A 22,490-nucleotide genomic window follows, 5' to 3' on the forward strand; every position below is an offset into this window, starting at 1 on the left:
GTGGAACTGAAACTAAGCCTAGGAAATTTCAGGAACATTTCAGAGTTTTGAGGGAATAAAATTAAGAAGTTAGAATGGAGCAGAGAGAGTGATCAGCACAAGAAACTGGGAATCAAGGCTCATAAGTTCTGTTGCTAGCTCTGCCTCTGACTACTTGATCTTGGGCAATCCACAACCTTTGTGTCTGTTTCTTCTTCGGTAAACTGGCAATGATACTTATCTCACAGGGGCACATGAAGTGCAATTTGTTAATTGCGTTCAGTTTGCAGCTGGTACTGGGAGGTACTTTAGCAAAGCCAAGTATTATCCTCCTGTATTTTATTGGTTTTGGTGGTTGTAGTAACAGGGGTAAGTAACAATAAGGCGTGCTGCTGTAGGGCTGTTGCTGTATTTACCACTGGTTTCAGAGTAGCAGCCGTGTTAGTCTGTATTCGCAAAAAGAAAAGGAGTACTTGTGGCACCTTAGAGACTAACACATTTATTTGAGCATAAGCTTTCGTGAGCTGTAGCTCCCGAAAGCTTATGCTCAAATAAATGTTAGTCTCTAAGGTGCCACAAGTACTCCTTTTCTTTTTGTATTTACCACTGTGTCATATAGACCTGCTTTAAGCAGCGTTAAATGAGAGTGATAAACACACCTGCAGCCAGGTGTCTTCAGAAGCAGCCCCACATTAGTGAGCAACTAGTGGGGCTGCATCATTGCTGGTAGCACATAACATGGTTAGCATAGTACTTCAGATGCTGAAAATAAGTTAACATCTAGAGCTGGTCAGGAATTTTTTCACAACGTTTTCACAAAAAAAATCCCAATTTGTCAAAATGAAAAGTGTTTGCAAAACTGTTGGGTTTGACAAGGCACCCGATTCAAAAAAAATTGTTTTAAATTGAGATTAACAAGGTCTAAATAGACAAACTGAAGTTTTCATTTTGAGAGTCGATTACTTCCCATTTAGAAATTTTAGTAAATTTACATTAAAGTCAAATTTAAATTAAATCTGTCAATTATTGAAATATTTCAGATCAGATCTAAAAAAGATTTTGAATTTTCAGAAATTTGAGATTGACTTTTTGTCCCAATTCAGCAAAGGAATTTTTTTCAAAAATATTAAAATTCTCACAGAACAGGAAAATGGATTCCTCCCCAGCCCTATTAACATCTACATCATAGGTAAAACTCACTGCTGCGGTATATTAAATAATTTAGGATGATCTAGACATCAATTGAACATTTATATGACTAAAAGCTCATTGGATATGACTGAGGTCTATAAAATCATGACTGGTGGAGAAAGTAAATAAGGAAGTGTTGTTTACTCCTTCTGATAACGCAAGAACTAGGGTTCACCAAATGACACTAATAGGTAGCAGGTTTAAAACAAACAAAAGGAAGTATTTTTTCACACAAAGCACAGTCAGTCTGTGAACTGTTTACCAGAGGATGTAATTAAGGTCAAGACTATAACAGGGTTCAAAAAAGTATTAGATAAGTTCATGGAGCATAGGTCCATCAAGGGCTAGTAGCCAGGATGGTCAGGGATGGTGTCCCTAGCCTCTGTTTGCCAGAAGCTGGGAATGGGCAACAAGGGATGGATCACTTGATGATTCCCTGTTCTGTTCATTCCCTCTGGGGCACCTGGCATTGGCCACTGTCAGAAGACAGGATACTGGACTAGATGGACCTTTGGTCTGACCCAGTCTGGCCACTCTTATATTCTTAAACTGCAGTGACAGTGGGAGGGACAAAAATGCATGGGTTATTAATCCTCATTCTTCAGACCACAAGGTGAATACCACTAAGGATCAGGAAGAAAAGAGTTTAAGCACAGCTTCTTGTTTCCACCCCTACTAAAGGATGTTTTTGTCTTGCAATTCATGAGCTTACATAGGTCATCTGCTCATGACACACACATACACAAATACAGCCACAGCATGAGAAGAATGGACATGTACAGGGATGTCTCACCCGCCACCCAGTGAGAGAGTGTTAAGTTTGGATCAAATGTATTATTTCTCAGAACTGTTTCCATGAGCCATGCAATTAAAGCCTGACACTTGCTTCTCTAGCTCTGAGTCCCTAGGTATTTCTTAGGCCCTTTCTCTCAGGCTAGTAAAATCAGAGTTTAGTGGCTGATGGATAAATTGTAGGGACATAAAATCTGTATCTCTATCCCAGCTCTTCCAGCTCTGTATTCCATCTTTGTTCTCTGGGGCCGGTCTGACAGGAGAGACCAAGGGGGCCATGGGGCAGAGATCATTTAGTCCTTGATGCACAAAGCATTCCAAATACAACTCTGTAAATTTATTGTTGCGAGATAGCTGGCAATTTTAATAAGAACATTCACTTCATGCATTCCCTACTGCCATCTGTCGGGCGCAACAGGAAAAGAAAGTCACCCAACATCAGACACATGGAAGGAAGTCTGGTTAACTCAGCAACTATGCCACTTCCTTGGGATTTCTCAGTTGCCTGGCATTGTCCCAAAAAACTATCCAGTAGTTAGATACTATAGTATTTCCCCTTACATCCATCGATAGCAAAGCATCTCTACTGAGGAAATTAAGTATTATTTCCACTTTACATACAGGAAACTTGGCTTCACAGGGGGAAAGTAACTTGCCCAGTTGCAAAGCAGGTCCCTGTGAGAGCCATCAATAGAAGCTACCAATCCAGAGTCAGGGTAAAATTTTCAAAGTGCCTAAATCCCAATTTGCTAAAATAAGTCACCTTTGATAATGGAATTTAGGCAGGTTGAAATTTTCCACTTGGTCTGGTAGAGTGGAGGCAGGATTCCCGAGTTCTATTCTCAACTCTGCAGCTGGCTTTTGAGACTTCGGCCAGGTCACATCTCCTGTCTATAACAGTTTCATAATTAGCCACCTACGTAAAGTTCTGAGGTGAATAAGCAGAGACTGTACTCATATATTGTTTTCTGCTGTCATTTCAGAGGAAACACAGGGGGATTCTGTAAATTAGATAGAAAGATGCAGAGTGTCCTGATAAAATAAGACCTGTTACCTCAAGGCATAACAAGAGTTGTAGTCAGCTCTGGCCATAAAAATGACTTCTGCAAATCCAGGGCATGATTTTTTAAAATGACTAGTCATTTTGTGCCCAAAATTAGGCATCCTAACTACACTTGATTTCCCCAAAAGTGAAAATCAACCCCTTTAGAGCACATCAAGCTAGGCACCCAAAATTAGGAATCACACTTGAAAACATTGTCCAAAGAGCACATTATACATACAGTACAAAGAGCATTACCATCTGTTTAAGCAAAAAAGAAAAGGAGGACTTGTGGCACCTTTAGAGACTAACAAATTTATTTGAGCATAAGCTTTTGTGAGCTACAGCTCACTTCATCGGATGCGATATTTTCCACCGAATGCATCCGATGAAGTGAGCTGTAGCTCATGAAAACTTATGCTCAAATAAATGTGTTAGTCTCTAAGGTGCCACACGTCCTCCTTTTCTTTTTTGCGGCTAACACGGCTGCTCCTCTGTCATCTGTTTAAGAGTATTTCTAGAGTCCCCAGTAGCCCTCTGGCCACACACACGGAAACAAAATCGTATCAAAACCTTGCCTTTGTAGAACATTTAACAACCCCGCAGGCCTTTGTGTAACATGTAACAATTGCGCACGCCCCAGCGCCTCTACAGCCAAAGTAACACAAATCCACCGCAAGAGGCGTGGACGCAGTCCCACCCCCTCTCACTCACAACCTCCTTGCCCCCCCGGCTGGCTGGCTGCCCCCAGGTTCCGGTCAGATGGGTGCTGTGCCCCGTCGTAACAGAGAAGGACGGCACATCTCACACAGGCGTGTGCAACCCCCATTCATCACACGTCAGAACCTGAAGGATCAGCCCAGGGCGGCGGCGCTCGGGGGGACCAGGCCACGCCACCGCCTCACAGCTCAGGGCGAGCGCAGCGTGCCCGCCCCCCCCAGCCCGGGCTGCCCCTGGGTTCGCCTCCTCCCGCAACGAGAGGCGATTTTCAGCCCCGTCCCGCTCCAGCTGGCCCTTATTTCCCCTCCGGGCTCCCGCGGCGGGGCAGGATCGGAGCCGGAGCCGCCGGCTCATTACGCATGCTAATATATGCATATCCAGACCCCGCCCTCCCGGCGAGGGCGGCTCGCTCTCCGCCTTTACGGCCGCGCTGTGCCCACGTGGAAGGGAGGGTGGGTTTTGCGACAGCGCTGGGAAAGGCAGGGAGGGCGGCGTGGTTTCCGGCAGTGGGGGGGGGGGAAGGGAGTTTCCTGGGAAGCGCGGATCCCCCCTGGCAGGAGCTGGGTCTCCCGCTCACACCCGCGGGGGGAGGGGCTGCAGCCGGGGTGGGGACCCCTTGCCCTGAAGAAGGGGGGGCACCTGGTACCCCCACCCTGCTGAAGGGAGATTGCCCCTCCCCCTTCTCAGGAGGCGACTCAGTGCCCGGGGGGGGGGCTCTAGCTCCCCCCACCCACAGGACGGGGGCCAGGACTGGTGATTATAGCCCCCCCCCGGTTGTTTTTCTGTACCCAGGGGCAGGGCTGGGCACCAGGGCCCAGTGGAGGGTGGGAGGGTCTTTTCCTTCCCCTGCTGTTGAAGACATTTCCTGGGGGGTGCCAGGCGGACCTGGGCGAGTCAGGATGCAGGGTTAGGATCAGTGTAGCAGAGGGGGTGTGGTCAGGATTTAAGGGTGGGGGTTACACTGGCCCCCCAACTGTAAGTGGAGAGAGTGGAGCCAGGGGTCAGTATAGGGAGAGGCGATTGGGGTCAGGGTGTGGGGTCCATCAGTGAGGGACAGAGTGTGGGGGGGCTGGTTGTGGTCAGGACTTAGGATCAGTGTAGGAAGGGCGGCGGGCCGGGCGGGGGTGTCTCTGCAATCAGCACCATGGAGCTCAGCTGCCTGCTGAAATCCCTGCAGTTGGAGAGCCCGCCAGACAGGGGAGACCCCAAATGCCCAGCTGTCACTGCCCCCCCAGCAGAGCAGGTTCTCTCCCAAATCTTGTTGCGTTTCTCAGCGGAGGGAGTCAGCGGCAGTGCCAAGGCAGGGATGGTCCGAGACCTGCGTGCGCTCTTCGAGGCTGCAGACTGCCAGTGGCTGTTTGGGGGCTGCCACCCCAATGTAACCCCCAAGTTGCTGGGGGACTTGGTGGCTGCGCTGAGCCACTATGCGGCTCTACCAAAGCAGAAGTCGGACACCGGTGGCCCACCCAGCAATGATGGCTTTTACACCACAATGGCCGATAGAACAGCAGACGTTGGCTTGGTGTTTCTTAGCCTCCTTGCTAAAGTGGAAGCTACCAAGGGATCCAAGTCCCTGGGTGCTGTGGTGGTGAGGCAGGTCCTGCCACATTGCCTAGGACTGATCTACATCTTTGCTGTAACACACCATGCAGAGAAGCCGTGGACCAGCCCGAGGTCTCGGTCAATAGCACAGGAACTGCTGACCTTGCTGGTTCAGGTTGCAGGCTGTGAGTCGGTGCCTGAATTCCTCCAGGGAGGAAGCGAAGATGAGGAAGGGAAGTTTGCTGCCGTGATGAGACTCCTGAAGCCAGAGCTGACTAAGTGAGTGAGATCACTTGCCTGGGGGGATTCACCTGGTGAGGCTTGGCACTAGTGGGTCAAAGGACTGGAGATACTGGTGAGCATTGCAGTGAGGTGAGGGGTACTGCTGAACTGTGGTCAAGTTCTGAATCTATTGAGACACTTTTGATTTCAGGAATAAATAGTTCAATGAACAAGCTCTACTGATTTCAGAGTAGCAGCAGTGTTAGTCTGTATCCGCAAAAAGAAAAGGAGTACTTGTGGCACCTTAGAGACTAACAAATTTATTTGAGCATAAGCTTTCGTGAGCGACAGCTCACTTCATCGGATGCTTATGCTCAAACAAATTAGTTAGTCTCTAAGCTTTATTGAGAAGATCGGGCAAATAGCTAGGATCAGTGTGGGTGCCTAGGTTGGGGAGAATCAATTAGCCAAACATTGGATTTCACCCCCACCCCTGGAAGTTGTATGCACGTCTGCCCCAGTAGCGGAAGTTGCTGATTGCCCCTCTGGCCTGGTTATTGTTCAGCACATGTTACTGAAATAAACAGTGTGCCTGTTTGGGGCCTGTTCTTGCACTTGTTCTCCTTGAAGTTAATGGGAGCTCTGCAGAAAATCAGGCCCAAGGGGTTTCAAAGGTGTACTCCAAAAATTAAGGCACCCAAAACCAGTGGCTACAGAAACAACGGGTCATGGGTAGTATAAAGATGCTGACTTTGCAATATGGTAACACAGTTAAATAGCGAGAACGTATGATTATATTATTGTATAATGTTTCTCTAATCTAAACAAAAGTCACTGTTGCAATGATTGATTATTGTTATGTCTCTGATATTTACACGGCAAGGATTTGTAAACCTCTTAAAACTTTCTAAACATGTAAATAGTTAAAATAATAATAATAATAATAATCTGTGGTTTCTTGTGAAAATGTTAGTGTTAATGTTTTATGTACTTGGAATCTTCTTTCTGTTGCTAGTTGCCTTGTCACCGTTTTGCTGGTTAAAGTGTCAAAGACTCTTTACAGAGCAAGAAACATTTGATTTAAAGGGGAAAAAGGTTTGCATATAAAAAAGAACAGAAGTCTGCCCTAACCACGGGCTAGTCCTGGTCTGTTATCTGAATCTTGTGGTGCGATGCTGCAGTGAAACCATTAGGGTAACGTTTGCTTTATGCATTTTTCCAGAGAAACGTGGAAGCACAACCCTGCCACAAAGCATGTGTTCTCCTGGACGTTGCGTCAAGTCACCCGGCCATGGCTTAGCCGTCACCTGGAGAGCGTCCTCCCACCATCGCTGCTCCTCTCGGATGACTACCAGGAGGAGAATAAAATCCTGGGTGTGAGCTGCCTGCATCATATCATTCTCAATGTGGTAAGGAAAGATCACTGCTGGGAGGAGGAGGGACCATGTTGCCACAGGCAAACATAAGGAGGAACTGTGGTCTAATGGTTAGAGCAGCGGACTCTTGAGTCAGCATTCCTGGCTATGCTGTTAACTCTCAAGATGACTGGACATGGCACACCAATTCTCAGCTTCATTTTTCTAGTGTTCAAATTGCAGTAATAGTGGCAGCTGGAAAATATTCATATCCATCTGTGTGTGACTCAGAAAAAGGTGGATGCTAATTGGGGCTATTTATAAGATGCTGGGCAAATCTTAAAATATTTCCACATATGTTCCTAATTACTTTAAAGTTAGTTTTGTGGGGGTTTTCCAGCAGTGCTGCTGTGTGCGGTTTTGTAGCTTAAGCAGGAGCAGGAACTCAGTTTATTAATAATAACACTTTGCTTTTCTCTAGACCTTTCACCTAGTATCTCAAAGCACTTTATAGACACAAATACATTCACCATCTCCTCCTCCTGCAAGGTTGGTGAATATGCACCCAGCTATAACAGATGGTTTTAAAAAAAAGGTACAGACTTATGGCCACATGGTGAGTAATGGAAATAGAACTCGTGGTCTGTTTCCCAGTTCCCTCTAAGCATTCAACAAACAGCACTCCTTGCTTGCGGTATGTCATTTGGAGGAGTATTTTAATAGCCCTGGTTTGTAAAGCACAGATGTGCTGTTGCACTCTCCCTGTACTGTGAAGGGCAGCAGAGCTAGTATCCTGTTCCTTATAACAGAGCTGAGGTGATCAGCTTTGTACAGAACTGCTGAATATGGTGCATCTTCCATCACATTGAATTACATACAGATGCTTCTGTTGTTGTTGCAGCCAGCTGCGGATTTGAATCAGTTTAACAGGGCACAGGTTGTCTACCATGCACTGTACCATCACCTCTACGTACGGGAGGCACAGCTCATTCAGGTAAGCCACTGGGGTTTAGTCTAAACCTTGATCGATCCTACTGGGATTTTAATTAATGTAATGGATAGCTCAGAGGATTGGGATATAGAACCTCCATTTTCTAGGTCACCCTTTCTAATCTAACCTTAAGTTATTGGTCTCTGACAATTGGCTAGTGGCCCCCATATGAAATTAATTTGGATCTCAGTTAGGTCTTAATGGACAGGGAAAAGGATCCCACCTCCTGGCCCCCCTGTTCACAGTCTATGTAGAGAGGCCAAAGATGTGAAAGGCTACGAAAGAATGACATACATTCTGGTGCCCCAAGACAGTGGTTCTCAACTAGGGGTACAACTCATCTAGATATCTGCCTAGTTTTACAATAAGCTACCTAAAAAGCACTAACATAGTCAGTAAAAACTAAAATTTCATATAATGACTTGTTTATAGTGCTCTATATACTATACACTGACATGTAAGTAAAATATTTATATTCCAATCAATTTTATTTTAGAATTATATGGTAAAAGTAAGAAAGCAATTTTTCAGTAACAGTGTGCTGTGGCATTTTTGTATTTTTGTCTCATTTTGTAAGCAAGTAGTTTTTAAGGGAGGTGAAACTTGGGGATACTCAAGGCCAATCAGACTCCTGAAAGGGGCACAGTATTCTAGAAAGGTTGAGAGCCACTGCCCGCAGACTATCAAAGAAGCTGCATAATGACTCCCACCCTGCTTCTCATTGCATCAGGTGGTGCTGCTGTGCTTGCTGGACCTGCTGCTGGTTCTGGAGAGATCCCCGCAGCGGCTGTCCCAGGAACCCAGAGCAGCTACTCCCTGTCATGAGGTCCTGCAGCTAGTTCTAACTCACATGGAAGCAGAACATCGGCTCCCACTCCGGAGAGTGTATGCCAGGAACCTGCCTGCATTTGTGAAGAGGTAAGAACTGTGCATTAGCCCTTCGATGATGACTTATTGGCCACAGTAACTTCCCTCCATGACTTTTCTTGTCTTGGCAGACTTGGCATCCTGATAGCACAGCACCTGAAGAGGCTGGACTGCGTAATTGTGGGATACCTGGAGGTTTGTGATGGTCCAGATGAAGCAGCCAGATTGGGAATATTAGAGACACTGAAGTGCACCATACAGCATGGCTGGCCAAGGTACCTTTAGGAGACATAGCTATAATATCAGAGGGGTAGCTGTATTAGTCTGGATCTGTAAAAGCGGCAAAGAGTCCTGGGGCACGTTAAAGACTAACAGACATATTGGAGCATAAGCTTTCGTGGCTGAATACCCACTTCGTCGGATGCAATATGAATGCTTATGCTCCAATATGTCTGTTAGTCTATAAGGTGCCACAGGACTCTTTGCTGCTTTTATAGCTATAATAGGAAGCAAAACCTGAATGCTCTCACTCTTACTGAGCTACACTTGCTTGGGGATCTGAGGAAGATGCTTTGATCCGTGTGAAAAATGGATCTCTAGTCTTAAGTTCTTAACAGGACTCACTTGTATCATAGCATTGAAATCCCCTCTACACATTGCTAGTTGAGAAAGTCCCACAGCTAGACCAGTCCTCATTTTGGCCTCACTTGGCAACTCTGGAAGAATTACCACATGCGGGACTGAAGGCTCTTTTTCCTGCATGCAGATCTTAGGATAAATTAAGCAGCACTTTATATTGACTTTAGTCCTACATTTCCTTTACAGGTTTCAGAGTAGCAGCCGTGTTAGTCTGTATTCGCAAAAAGAAAAGGAGTACTTGTGGCACCTTAGAGACTAACAAATTTATTAGAGAATAAGTTTTCGTGAACTACAGCTCACTTCATCGGATGCATTGATGAAGTGAATGAGCTGTAGTTCACGCAAGCTTATGCTCTAATAAATTTGTTAGTCTCTAAGGTGCCACAAGTCCTCCTTTTCTTATTTACTTTACAGTTTCCTTTGTGTTCAGGGAATATGAATGCCCCCTGGTGGTTACATTAAAACATTTTAGTCATTCAGCCTCATGGCCACAGTATTTGCCTGCATTTTAGGAGAGTTCAAATCACAAGGGTGGCTCTAGACAGCAGGTTACTATGCAAGGAGCCAGGCTGCAAATTGACAGCCCACCAGCTTGTTGTGTGGTAACATTCCATGTGGACACTGCTTGAGCACCATCCAAGTCCCAGAGTGCAGCTTGGCATACTTGAGTAAGCCACGCCGTACTGCAGGGCTTTCACTGCACTGTAGCGACGTCCATAGGGGATGTTAACACACGGCAGGCTACCACGCTATAGATTCAGACCCTGGATTGCTAAATAAAGTGACTAAATGGGGGAGACTTAATAGAAGTGGGAGGGGGAACACACTGTATAAGCCCAGTTCTGTCAGGCAGTATTTCCGGTATAAGGCAAATGCTAAACTACTCTCGCTGCTTTAAAAATGAGCCTCTTGCCCCCGCCTCTGAAGTGTTTTCTAACCCAGCATGTAGTTTAGGCTGCTGTCCTGATCACAGCTGAGCTCAATGGCAGTCTAGAGCAATGCACAGTTGAATGGCAGACAGGAACTCTCGAGTAAGTGGCTCCTGCTGCCTGCAGAATTTAGGGCACACTTTCCCCTATTCTCCACCATCCTAGAGACAGGCTCGGGAAGAGTTTATTCATAGTGTCTGTTTTCCATCACAGAATGGCATGCAGGCTTGCTGTGCTCCTCAAGGCCCTGCTGAGGATGATTTGGGATGTATCTACTGATGGAGACCTGACACACCCAGTGAAAACATCTCTGCTCCAGGGGGCCACAGAGTGCCTGATCCTGCTGGATCACTGTTCTCGGGGGCAAGTGAAGGTGAGCCAGGGATTCCAACCAAGTCCCATTCTGTAAATGTTTCTTTAAAGGGGAAAAAAAGAGCATTGGTGCCTTTTTAGGACAGAATATCACGTAGAAGGGCTTTGGGCATGTGGGGCTTTTTTTGGTTTTCCTTTAGCAAAGTCCTGGAGTCCACAGCAGCACCTGTCAAGGGACACGGCTAAACACACCACCCTTATGGAACTGTAAGGCTCTCTGGGCTAGCATGTAACCATAAAGGCACATAGACAGACACAGTCAGGTGTCCTCTTCTCTAGGTGATGCAGAGGTGGCTCAGGAGGTAACTCAGATGCATACCTAGGGAAATTGTGGCGATATAAAAAATGACCCATTGAAGTGCAGGGACGCTACCGACCCATTGTGCCTCAGTGTTTGCAGTATCCTTCTCCAGTTGCAACAACATAATGAAGATGGGTAACGAGAGTAGAAACATATGAGGAAGGCTTGAGGGCCACACAACACTGAAAGTGAGGTGTTTGTGTTTTTCCCCTTTCAGATCCTGCTTGAAGGAATATACCACAGCTGTGACAACTGTAGCCTTCGGGAATGCATCAGGCAAGTGCAAGAGAACACCTGAGACACAGCTACTAATAGCCAGAACCTGCTTTTTTGTTTTTTATTATATTAAAATATTTAAATTTGTGATTTTGCACCTGTCAAAATGCCCCCTGCTAAAGTCACACTGTCATACTTCTCCAGCTATGCAGTCCCACTGTCCAGAATACAGCTCAAGTTTTTACCCTCTTTTGAAGGAGTCAGGTTGCTTTTGATTTGGATGCAGGTTCTGTTTCCTCTTCATACTCTATTTCAATGTAGGCTCGTTTTGTCCTGACAGTTCCTTTCACAGGAGCTTTGCCCTTGGATTTGGAGTGACAGGTTCTCTCCACCATCTCTCTCTCCTCTTCCTCACTGGAGGATTTGTCATCCTGCTCCTCCTCACTGCTTGTTGCCAGCTTATCCATGTCCTGGACACGAGGGAAGACAGGAGAGTTAATACAGATACTGACTTGAAAGCGCTGTACTTTAACTAAGCCTCCACTCCTCTGCAAATGCATTACTCCCATCGTGTAGGTCCTGGCTCCCTGTTGTCTATTCCATGCTGCCTTTAAAGGAAATAGAACGAATATGCTGCAGTCTGATATTACAACATGTGAATCCAATTGCTCTGACACTAATCTCATGAACACAGCTCTGATCACAGCCAGAGGGGAGGATGTTTGGAACGAAAAGGAGCTAAACGGGGCAGTTGCAGGAGAACTGAAAATGGCAGGATGATTAGGGCTGCGTTCCATTGATTTAACATCCCTTCATGCTCTAAGTTTAGCTATAACCCTTCAGCCAGTTTAGTGTAATCGTTGAGCAAGATCGGGGCTAGAACTCTTAGTATCTGTATCACTGCATGTGCATTATGCCCCTTTCCATTTGATGTGTAGCTGGATGAGGCTATCTGTGTGCAACACACAGGTATCAGGGTGTTTCACATACCTCAAAATCACTGAGGTCGCTCTCATCTACCTCTACAAACTCCCTCTTGTCAGCGTCCTGTAAGAGATCAGGTCAGAAATTGAGCATCTAGACTGGATACACTGCATGAGGATTGGAGCGTGGGGGAATACCACTGTAGGAGGGGTGGGTGCAACCCACTAGGATACTGGGAGTCAGGGCCCTGGACCATCTTTTACAGAGCTGAATTTACAGGGGAGCCTGTAGCACTGTTCCCCATTTTCTACACAGAAGACTCAAAACTATAAATGATGAATTAACAGTAAACATGCTCTCCCCACCACGCAGCATTCACAAAGGGCAAATTCCAGAAGCTAGTGATGCATTTGCCTGATGCCTCTGCTGAGCAGGGAACACTACTAACTGCAGCAGCAGCATTCAGCATGCTGTCTTCTGCAAGCTATGGTGGTATCTCTACGATCTGACTATTTTCTGGACTAAATCTCCCAATTATTGGCACTGATTCTCTAGTAAGGGATTTTAACACTCATAGCAGGTTACAGAGAATGGAGTCATCTGCAAAGAGCTTTGGGGTCGGAGGAAGGGACTAGGCCCAAAGCGACAAGCCAGACTCCCACTGTACTTGGCTAACAATAGGAGAGAGGAGAATGGAGACATGAGTGAATATTAATATGCAGTTGTCTACATATACATCTCTCTTCTGCAAAATTCATACAACCCCGTGTGTGTGTGTGTGTGTGTATATATATATATATATAAATAAAAAAATGGATCCAGCACTACAGCAGTCATGGCTTAAATGCCCCACTCTGATGAGAGAATTTTACAACCATTACCTCATCTTCCTCCTCTCCTTCCTTCTCCTCCGTGTCAGACTCTGCTTCACTCTCTACGTCCTGCTCTTCCAGAGCTTTGTCAAAGGCATGTATGGGGAAGTTGTAGATATCTCCATACTGAAAGGAAAAGAAGCATCTGCTTTAAATCATACCAGGAAGATAGATCATCTAGGAACTGACTCTTTTTGGCTATGGTCCACACCATGCTGAGGGCTAAGAACACAGGTTATACCAAACTAGATTAGACTAATGGGTCACAGAATCCATTTATCCCACATTTGATACTGGCCCTTAAGGAATCTGTCCTGACTAGCAGTGTGCCCCAGGAAGGGAGGGGTACGACTTACTTTCTTGACCTCTTCATTGGTCACCTAATGCCCTGAAGCATGAGAGTCAGCTCCTCCAAACTCACCCCCTCATCTTAGCCTGCACAGTTCTGTTGATCATCAAGTCATACACTGCAGCCAAACCCTATCATGGGCTCCCTCCAGAAGTGATGTGCAGCAGGTACCAAGTGACCTAGCTATGTGAAATCCAGTGCCTGATGCACAACTACATGACCTGTTTCTGGTTTGGCAGGTGGCGGTAAATCTCAGAGCATAGGTAGGGTTTGTTAGATTTGCTACGTAAAGTACCAAGCTGCCTTGCCCCCTTGGGCACACCAAGAGCTGAGTGTTAGGATTGGTGGAAAAGACTGAACATTTGAATATTTTAAGATGATAAAAAGGAACAAATTTCAGTGATTTCCCCCCCATGTGTCTTTTTTTTAAATCAGCTCTCCTCATCAGCCCTCGCTAAAGGCTGCACTGCAGCACTGGCCAAGAGAGCCCTTTACTCTGCTGACACTGCTGTAGGTGGCCAGAGGCCTTGCCCAGATACAGATGCTGAGGAAGTGAAGGATTTGATTCTAACAGGTGGGCGAGACTACTCAGGTTATTCACTGGTTTATAGTGCTGGTTTATTATGCATTTTACGCCAGTCACATTATACAGCGCTTCAGGACTGAGGCTCAGAGCCAAATACAGCTGTGAACAAGTACAGAGCCAGTGACCAATAATTCTGCCCTCGTAATATTAGAGAGCTCATCTTCCGAACAGCATTCCCCAAAGGCAGAAGAGTGGCTGTGTAAGAACAGTGTCCCCCATCTCAGCTGAGCTAATGATCACAAGCAAGTCTGAACTGTTAGCAAACATGGAGCCAACACAGCAATGGGAGAGCAGGCTGGATCCTATTCTGCCTCATGCATCGCTGTTCGAATGAGCTTGGTAAACACCCCCCTAACTTAGCAGAGGGATACACTTTTGTGCTAGGAGACGGGAGGTGGTAGCCCTTACCGTTTCCTGCTTTAGTCTCTCCAGTAACTCCTTCTCAATGGCGTTGTCCAGCTGAGCAGCAATCAGGGCTTTTTCCTAGTACCAAGGGAAAGAGGAATTGGCATCAATTCATTTCCAAGATGTAAAAAAACCAGAAGCATAGAAAGAATCAGGGCTGCTCAAGAGTCACGTTACCTCTCTCCTTTTCTCTCGCCTTTCCACCTTTTTGCTTAAAGGAACAAGCTTCCTCCTGTGATGGGGAAGAGAGAAGGCCAGTTAGGGAAGATTTCAGTCTACCGGCCACAGATGCACACCAAGCGAGTGAATGTTTATTCAAGTCCCTCCCCAGCCTCCGATACAGGATGCTCCCTGCTCCCCACCTGGCACAAACTGACCTCTCAAAGGAAACTTAGGTTAAGCTCATAAAAGTGCAGTTTTAATCAGTTTAAGTGCATCTACATTAGGGTTGTAACTAAATTAATTTCAAACATTCAGTTAGATGGACCCAATGATTTATTTATTTATTTTAAACAATAGACCAGCCCTAAGAGAGGCAGACAGGCTGATGGTATGGAGCAGAGGGAAGGAAGTGAACTGTCATCACTTACTGTCGCTTGAGTGTCAGCTTCCGAATGCGGATCAGATACTGTGTGATCTTGGTGAAGCGCTGCTTGCATTTGTGCCGGATGAAGCGTGGCCAGTAGATGAGGTTCTCATCTATCTCCTCCAAAGCTTTCTCATAGTTCTTGCTCAGTCGGACCTAACGGAGAGAGGGAGGGTGAAAAGCTTTGGAGCAGAAGCAATTCTGGGACATCGTCACAAAGGGGAGTGGAGTTTAAGGTGGTTGTGGTGCTGGACCACTTCCGCCCCTGGCTTTTTTCTAAAACCCAGCTGGCAAGAGGAAGGATGTTCTTGCTGTTAAGACGCTGGACTGGGCTCAGAAGGTCTGGCTTCTAATCCCAGCTCTGCTACAGACTCCCTGTGTGACCGTGGGAAGTTATTTAATCTATCTGGCCCTTATTTCCTCTTCTATAAAAGGGGAACATTCCCTTCCTACCCTTTTATCTGTCTTGCCTGTTTAGACTGTAAGCTCATTGGGACAGGGCCAGTCTCTTACTATGGGTGTGTTCTAAAACAAAAGGAATTCAGTCTGTAGTCCATCTATCCAATCTGTGGTCTCTCTGCTGATGCTACATACAAGGATCCAGCTGTGGCGATGGCTTTTGTGACGTGGACACTTGCGAATGGAATTATTTCCCAGAATCTCATTTTACAGATAGGCCAAAGAATAGCCGTCAGTCAGATGAGAACTGAGCATCAGACTAACTCAGATCAGATTTGAAAAGAGAGGTTCAAGTCTCCGTATTAACAATCCCCAGAACCAACCAGACCAGACACATTGAAAGAGAAAAAATCCCTTGGCCGTTACATCAAAGGAACACTTTTCAAACATTCCTGGTTTCGGGTTCTATTGATCATAGGTTACATTACAAATGAAAGCCTAGCAGTTTGGTCAGTGATTCATCTATTCTGTGTTCTACCTAGTGTCTTATACAGCCTCCATCTCCATGGTATCTTCACGTCTTCCCAAGTACTATCCCAGTTATACAGCTGAGTCACAGAGAGATTCAAAGAGTGTCTATGGCAGAGCTGGGAATTGGGAGATCTGAGTTCAAGACCCAGTTGTGGGCTGTGTTAAAGAGTCAGTCAGTGTAAAATGACAGCGCTAATAGTCTGTGAAAAGCAGGGACTACACTGCCATTGGATATTTTCTTGGCATAAGACATTTCATTAGGTTAAGTGCCATAAACTGCTGTGACACAAGGGTTCTGCAGGGCCAGTATACAAGTAATATACTGCATTAACGCTCAGCAATGGAGGATATGTTCTCTCCAGAACAGCTGACACTTTTTAATATATGTTTAAGAAAAATTAAAATAATGTGGACTAGAACAATCCCAAGGTGGAAGTGTCCGTATCCCACTGCCGGTCCTGAGATGTTTCCCCACATCAGAACCTGCTCTTTATACTGCCCACACCTAGGGACAAAAACATCAGGGTTGATTTAGGTGGGTTTAAACAGGAATGCTTTGGATATGTTGTAAATAGTGGAACATTTTTTTAAAAAATAAAAAAACAGACACATCTGTCAACTTGCTGGATTAAGTTTCAGGCTCGGTATGGGATTTAACTCACCCGCTCCCAGAGTCGATTGGGGAAAGCCGCCCGCTCTATTGTCTTCATGTACAGATAACACTGACCTAAGGGAAAGAGGAATAACATGAACGCACCCAAACCACCATTAGGCACTCAAGAGACAGGCTTAGCTCGTCCCAGTCACTGCAGAAAACTCCAGCACTGGGACACTTGCCCAGATCTCCAGTCTGAATATAGGCGGGGATCCAATGTCAGACACAAGCATTCATCACAGGGGGGCTTACACTCCAAAGGGTAACATGCTCAGCTACTGCAACATCAACAAACTAAGTGAAAGGCTGCAAGCCTGGGCTCACCCACTTGGCACTGAGTATGCGTGGCTTTGCCGTACTAAGTCTCAGCCAAGGCTACCACTGACAGACACAGAGCATGTTTCCCCACAAACAGCATCACAGACAGCCCTACAGAGAAGCAGCCACCTTTGAGGCGGAAGGCAGCAGCAATCTGCTGCCTAACAGCTATTTGGGCGAGGGGAGCAGGAGGCCACACACCTCAAGGCAGACTAACTCTTAGAGGAAAGTCCCCTGGGATGGGGCTTTCACACCCACACAGGGCAAAGGTCTCATACAACTGAATTGCAGAGTGGGGCTGAGCCCACCCTGTGGCTCCAGAGGGAATGTCTACATTGCAGTGTAAACCCAGGGTTCAAACTCAGACTCAAACCTAACCCTCCTTCTATCTACACACAAACCGCTCTAACTTAGGGATTCCTGGGGGTGGTTGGTCCGAGCCTGAGTCAAGCTGACACGCAAGGTTCAAGCCCTAATGCTTTGCAGTCTGGATGCAGCCCCAATGCACTTGTGCTCTGGGAGGATCCCACAATCCGACAGGCTGACTTTCTTGGTCCTCTGAACTGTCCAGTTTGGTAGACAGTAAAGTTTTCCCACCCTGCACCATGAACAAAGGGCTAGAGTGGCCCTTTGGAAAGGCACAAGGAAGTTTGGGATATGGGCAGATGGACTTGAGCGTGCATAATGCAGTGTAGATGCAGGAACCCAAGTTGGGACCCAGGGTTGAACAATTCGTAACCTGGGGTTACAAATGAGGGTAGATGCTCAACCCCTAAGTTAACAGACCCAGAGTCTGCTAACTTGAATTCTACTAACCCAGGGCAGTGTAGACATACCCAGAGCATCTAGGGGCTTCAAATCTGAGGCTTAGAACCCTGAGCCATTCTCTCTGACCTACAGTTAGCTTACTGGGGAGGTGAAAAGAAAAGAGGAACACAAAGAAAATTCCTGAAAGCACAAAGCTGGGCAATTCAACCCACTGGAGAGAGAGAGAGAGAGATACACACACACCAACCTTACTTAATACATGGCAGATGTCTGGCTGGATATTTTACCAATGTGCATTTGAGACCCAAAGAAGCCTTAAAGGGACCCTGTTAACCAGGGGAAAGAGCAATAGCTGCCCATGATTCCAGTGAGAGAGACAAGGGGAAGGGCCGTGCAAGGTTGCAAGGCCCTTGCTGGGGCACTGCAGAAGTCTCACCTTTCTCCTCTTTGATGGTTGCATACTGGCTGTTTGCCAGAGGACAGGATGATCGATTGCACAGACCTGTCAGGTTATACTCATTGCGGCAAAAGTTGTGTGTCTTTGTCCTGGAAAGAAGAGACTTTAGATGAGCCGCTAACAGTAACACGGAGGATTCCATCCGAGAATCTCACATACTGTACAAGTCCTCTTGCATTAAACTTCACAACTGCTGCTGTCACGTAGAGAAGGATTGTCATCTCCAGTTTATAGTTGGGGAAACTGAGTCACAGAGACACTCAGGGTGTGTCTACATTACAGTAAAACACAAGCGGCTGGCCCACGTCAGCTGATGTAAATCTGTTGGATAGATGTTTGGGGTCAGGCTGGAGCCCAAGCTTTGGGACCCCACAAGCAGGAAGGGTCCCAGAGCCCAGGCTCCAGTGCGAACCCAAACATCTGCACATCAATTTTTAGCCCCACAGCCCGTTAGCTGACCTGAGCCAGCCACGGCCATGCTGTGGGTCTTTTATTCCAGGGTAGATACACCCTGAGCTTCCTAACCTTTTAATTCCAGACTGTTGGTTCCATCCCAGCCTTTGGAATGTGCCGAATTCCTGAAGCAGTCAAATTAAAGCGCTAAGGGACACTCTGTTGGAAACAGATAGCACTTGGCCCCGGCAGCCGGGAAGTCATCCTCCCAGTAGCAACCTGGGTCTCAAATCGGAATCTGAAGAGCAAGATGCAGAGCTGGATTCTGAAATACTCACTTTATTTTGTAAGAGCAGAATTGTTTGTTTCCAAGACTATCCCAGACAACCTGAATAAACAGAGATCAGTTAGTACATTTCATAGGGTAGCACATGCATTTCTAGAGCAGCCAGTCATCTAGGGATCTCACAGCACTTTACAAAACATTCATTAACCCAGGCTGCCCAGCACATCAGAAGGAAGATCTGGATTATTATTTCCATTTTACAGATGGTAACATTGAGGCACAGAGCAGTGAACTGTCTGGGTTAAAGTCAGCAGAAGATCCTGAAATAGAACCCAGGAGCTGAGACTCACGTGGATCTACTACAGCACATTGCAGGCAAGGAAACCAAGCTTGGAGCCTGCACAGCATAGGTATCCATACTTTCTCTTTGTTTTTGTTTGTTTGTTTTGGGGAGTGGGTTCACCAGCAAGGAAGGATGCACTGTTGCTGACACAAGTTATAATAAAGTTTTCACAATGTAAAACAACCGCTACAAAAACTCATACAAAATATTAAAACCCACTAACAGGGATGCATGGTTCTCTAAACCAGTATATGAACTTCCTGTAATCTACTACCCCATCCACTGTGGGTCTCTCACGTTTTCATTTTAACCCAAAGCTCTTTAGGATAGAGACCATGTCTCCTATGCAGTCTGTAAAGCCTTGGGGCATTCCAAGCTCTACGGTTATAATTACGATAGCGTTGGGTACAGTGATAATCACATGCAGTATTTAAACACACAACAGCAATGCTACTTGCTGCCTTATATGCCAAAGCAACAGCCAACTGCTAGCACATGAGCATCACAGATGAAGCCATAGCCGCTTGGACAAACCTGCTAACCTGAGCACAGGCACCTCACAGCCTCTTGTCAGGCTCCTGTCCTGACCATGCTCTTTCACTCCCAGGACAGTCCTGGGGGTGACCCTATGGTTACCTGCCATGCAAGAAATCCAGTTTCCAAGCCTCGGAGGGGAGACCCTATTACTAGGGGTGCTGTACAGCCATTTAGGAGACCTGGTTGCCCATCACCACACCTTTCTCCCACCCCCCGAGGCCAGGACGCAGGAGGTGGGAGTGTTGTCCCACTCCATGCGCTGAGCAGCCACATGGGCGATCTGGGTCTGCTTTCCCCACTAGGGCAAGCAGCCCCCTGTAAGGCTGGGAAGGAGCGCACACTCCCCTGCTCCAGCATGGCCAGCGCCCCAGGGGAGCCGGTGGGGCTGGGACCCAGGCTATTTAGGGAGCCCCAGCTTTGGGGTGACTGAGACAACCACCCCCAGAGCAGCAGCCCGCCCTCGCACCTGTGAGCTGCCCTCCCGGCCACTCAGCGCCCGGGGCCCCCCGATGCTCGGCACCCCCTGTGATTTCCACGTGGGCAAAGGGGAAGGGAAACGCGGCCGGACGCGACCGAATCAACCCTGCCTTGGTGGCGCTGATTGGCTCGGACGCAGCTGCCTGGAGCCGGCGGACGCAGCCGAACCAACCCCCGCCGCGGACTCACATCGTCCGAATGCATCTCGGCTTCGCGGGCAGCTGCGCGCCGGGCTCGGGCGGCTTCAGGGAGTCGCCATGACAGTGGGAGGGCACAGGGCCGAGCCACGGCGGGGCTCTCGCGAGATCGGGACAGCGAGGGGAGGGGGAAGGAGGAGGGAGGCAGGAGGAATGGGGGACGGAGCGGTGGGGGGAGGGGTTAATGGGGGGACGGAGCGGTGGGGGGAGGGGTTAATGGGGGGAAGGGGGAAGGGGGGACGGAGCGGTGGGGGGAGGGGTTAATGGGGGGAAGGGGGAAGGGGGGACGGAGCGGTGGGGGGGAGGGGTTAATGGGGGGAAGGGGGAATGGGGGACGGAGCGGTGGGGGGAGGGGTTAATGGGGGGAAGGGGGAAGGGGGGACGGAGCGGTGGGGGGAGGGGTTAATGGGGGGAAGGGGGAAGGGGGGACGGAGCGGTGGGGGGGAGGGGTTAATGGGGGGAAGGGGGAATGGGGGACGGAGCGGTGGGGGGGAGGGGTTAATGGGGGGAAGGGGGAAGGGGGGACGGAGCGGTGGGGGGAGGGGTTAATGGGGGGAAGGGGGAAGGGGGGACGGAGCGGTGGGGGGGAGGGGTTAATGGGGGGAAGGGGGAATGGGGGACGGAGCGGTGGGGGGAGGGGTTAATGGGGGGAAGGGGGAATGGGGGACGGAGCGGTGGGGGGAGGGGTTAATGGGGGGAAGGGGGACGGAGCGGTGGGGGGAGGGTTAATGGGGGGAAGGGGGAAGGGGGGACGGAGCGGTGGGGGGGAGGGGTTAATGGGGGGAAGGGGGAATGGGGGACGGAGCGGTGGGGGGAGGGGTTAATGGGGGGAAGGGGGAATGGGGGACGGAGCGGTGGGGGGAGGGGTTAATGGGGGGAAGGGGGACGGAGCGGTGGGGGGAGGGGTTAATGGGGGGAAGGGGGACGGAGCGGTGGGGGGGAGGGGTTAATGGGGGGAAGGGGGAATGGGGGACGGAGCGGTGGGGGGGAGGGGTTAATGGGGGGAAGGGGGAATGGGGGACGGAGCGGTGGGGGGGAGGGGTTAATGGGGGAAGGGGGAAGGGGGGACGGAGCGGTGGGGGGGAGGGGTTAATGGGGGGAAGGGGGAAGGGGGGACGGAGCGGTGGGGGGGAGGGGTTAATGGGGGGAAGGGGGAATGGGGGACGGAGCGGTGGGGGGAGGGGTTAATGGGGGGAAGGGGGAAGGGGGGACGGAGCGGTGGGGGGGGGGGGTTAATGGGGGGAAGGGGGAAGGGGGGACGGAGCGGTGGGGGGGTAGGATTTGTTGGGGGAGGGGTTAACGGGGGGAAAGGAATGGGAGATGGAGGGGGTAAAGGAGGGAGGAGTAGGGGAGTGTTGGGGAGAGCAAGGGGAGTGATGCAGAAAAGGGGGGATAGGGATGGGCTATGTGTGGACACCCCAATATCTACGGCTTCCAGAACCACCGTCTTTCCTCCGCTCCTGGCTGAGAGCTTCGGGCGGGTGAGAAGCACCAGGGTTAGCGCTGGGCAATAAGACAGAAGCGAATCCTGAATATCCAAATGCGGGATGTCGTGCGCACCTTCCGCCAGCAGATGGCAGCACGAAACCTCTAACCGCGGTTCATTGGTCCTAACTGCGTAACTAGGGCTTTTGGGGTTTATTAATTTCGCTTTTTTTGGGCGGGGGGGGGGTTGTATTTTTAGCAGTGCATTCATTCTGTGTCCAAAATGAAGGGGGGGGCATTCTCTTTGATACTGTAATGAGAAGGCTGGGGGGGGGGGTTAGCTATTTCCCAAAAGTCTTGTTTAAATAGGATCTACTTTTAATTTCTGTTTCGCCTATAAAAATTCCTTACATGTTAGTTTAAGCTTTGTACCCTTGTTGCTGAGTCCCTGGTTTAGCATTTAGTGTGTTTGTTCCCTCATGCACTTTAACATAGGACTGTTTCCAAACGCGCCGTATTGAAGTGCACTAGGGAGCCTTTAGTGCACACCAGCAGGGTCTGCATGGACCAGTTAATACGCAGCATATTAGTGTGCTTTAGAAATCACACTCCCGTAGTCCACATTGCTGCTATGGGTCAACCAGCCCTTAGGGCTTTTCTACGCAAACATTGAGTTTGTGGCAAGCTGGGGTGTGAATCTACCCCACACTAGCCTGCCACCGTCTGTCTGTCTGCACCTTGCTGATGCACATGCTTTGATCTTGTCCTCTTTGAAACACTCTCTCAGGTCCCTGCTTTTTCTGTCTGTCTCTGCATCCCTCATA

At 48.4% G+C, this 22,490-nt stretch overlaps 2 protein-coding genes, 1 long non-coding RNA gene and 1 other non-coding gene across 4 annotated transcripts; 2 read left to right on the top strand and 2 right to left on the bottom strand.

Moving 5' to 3' along the window:
• Positions 1-2,412: 2,412 nt before the first annotated feature.
• Positions 2,413-17,981, top strand: LOC122457545. Its single transcript, XR_006277114.1, has 3 exons — positions 2,413-2,423; positions 16,346-16,349; positions 17,449-17,981. It is a non-coding gene; the product is annotated as an uncharacterized LOC122457545 (long non-coding RNA).
• Positions 3,761-3,859, bottom strand: LOC119848847. The gene has a single exon (XR_005290369.1). It is a non-coding gene; the product is annotated as a small nucleolar RNA U13 (small nucleolar RNA).
• Positions 4,122-11,305, top strand: TTI2 (TELO2 interacting protein 2). Its single transcript, XM_038384820.2, has 7 exons — positions 4,122-5,545; positions 6,711-6,897; positions 7,745-7,837; positions 8,565-8,752; positions 8,833-8,976; positions 10,483-10,642; positions 11,160-11,305. The coding sequence occupies exons 1-7, from the start codon at positions 4,869-4,871 to the stop codon at positions 11,238-11,240; spliced, it is 1,530 nt and encodes a 509-aa protein (XP_038240748.1). The 5' UTR covers positions 4,122-4,868; the 3' UTR covers positions 11,241-11,305.
• Positions 11,252-20,352, bottom strand: MAK16 (MAK16 homolog). The gene is made up of 10 exons (XM_038384821.2): positions 20,234-20,352; positions 18,740-18,789; positions 17,988-18,097; positions 16,473-16,537; positions 14,885-15,036; positions 14,472-14,526; positions 14,298-14,372; positions 12,964-13,080; positions 12,149-12,205; positions 11,252-11,628 (listed from the first exon to the last, which is right to left on the bottom strand). Exons 1-10 carry the CDS (start codon positions 20,246-20,248, stop codon positions 11,419-11,421), a joined length of 906 nt encoding a protein of 301 aa, XP_038240749.1. The 5' UTR covers positions 20,249-20,352; the 3' UTR covers positions 11,252-11,418.
• Between the last annotated feature and the right edge of the window lie 2,138 nt (positions 20,353-22,490).

The sequence above is a fragment of the Dermochelys coriacea genome, chromosome 26 (assembly GCF_009764565.3).
Source record: "Dermochelys coriacea isolate rDerCor1 chromosome 26, rDerCor1.pri.v4, whole genome shotgun sequence".
NCBI lineage: Eukaryota > Metazoa > Chordata > Testudines > Dermochelyidae > Dermochelys > Dermochelys coriacea.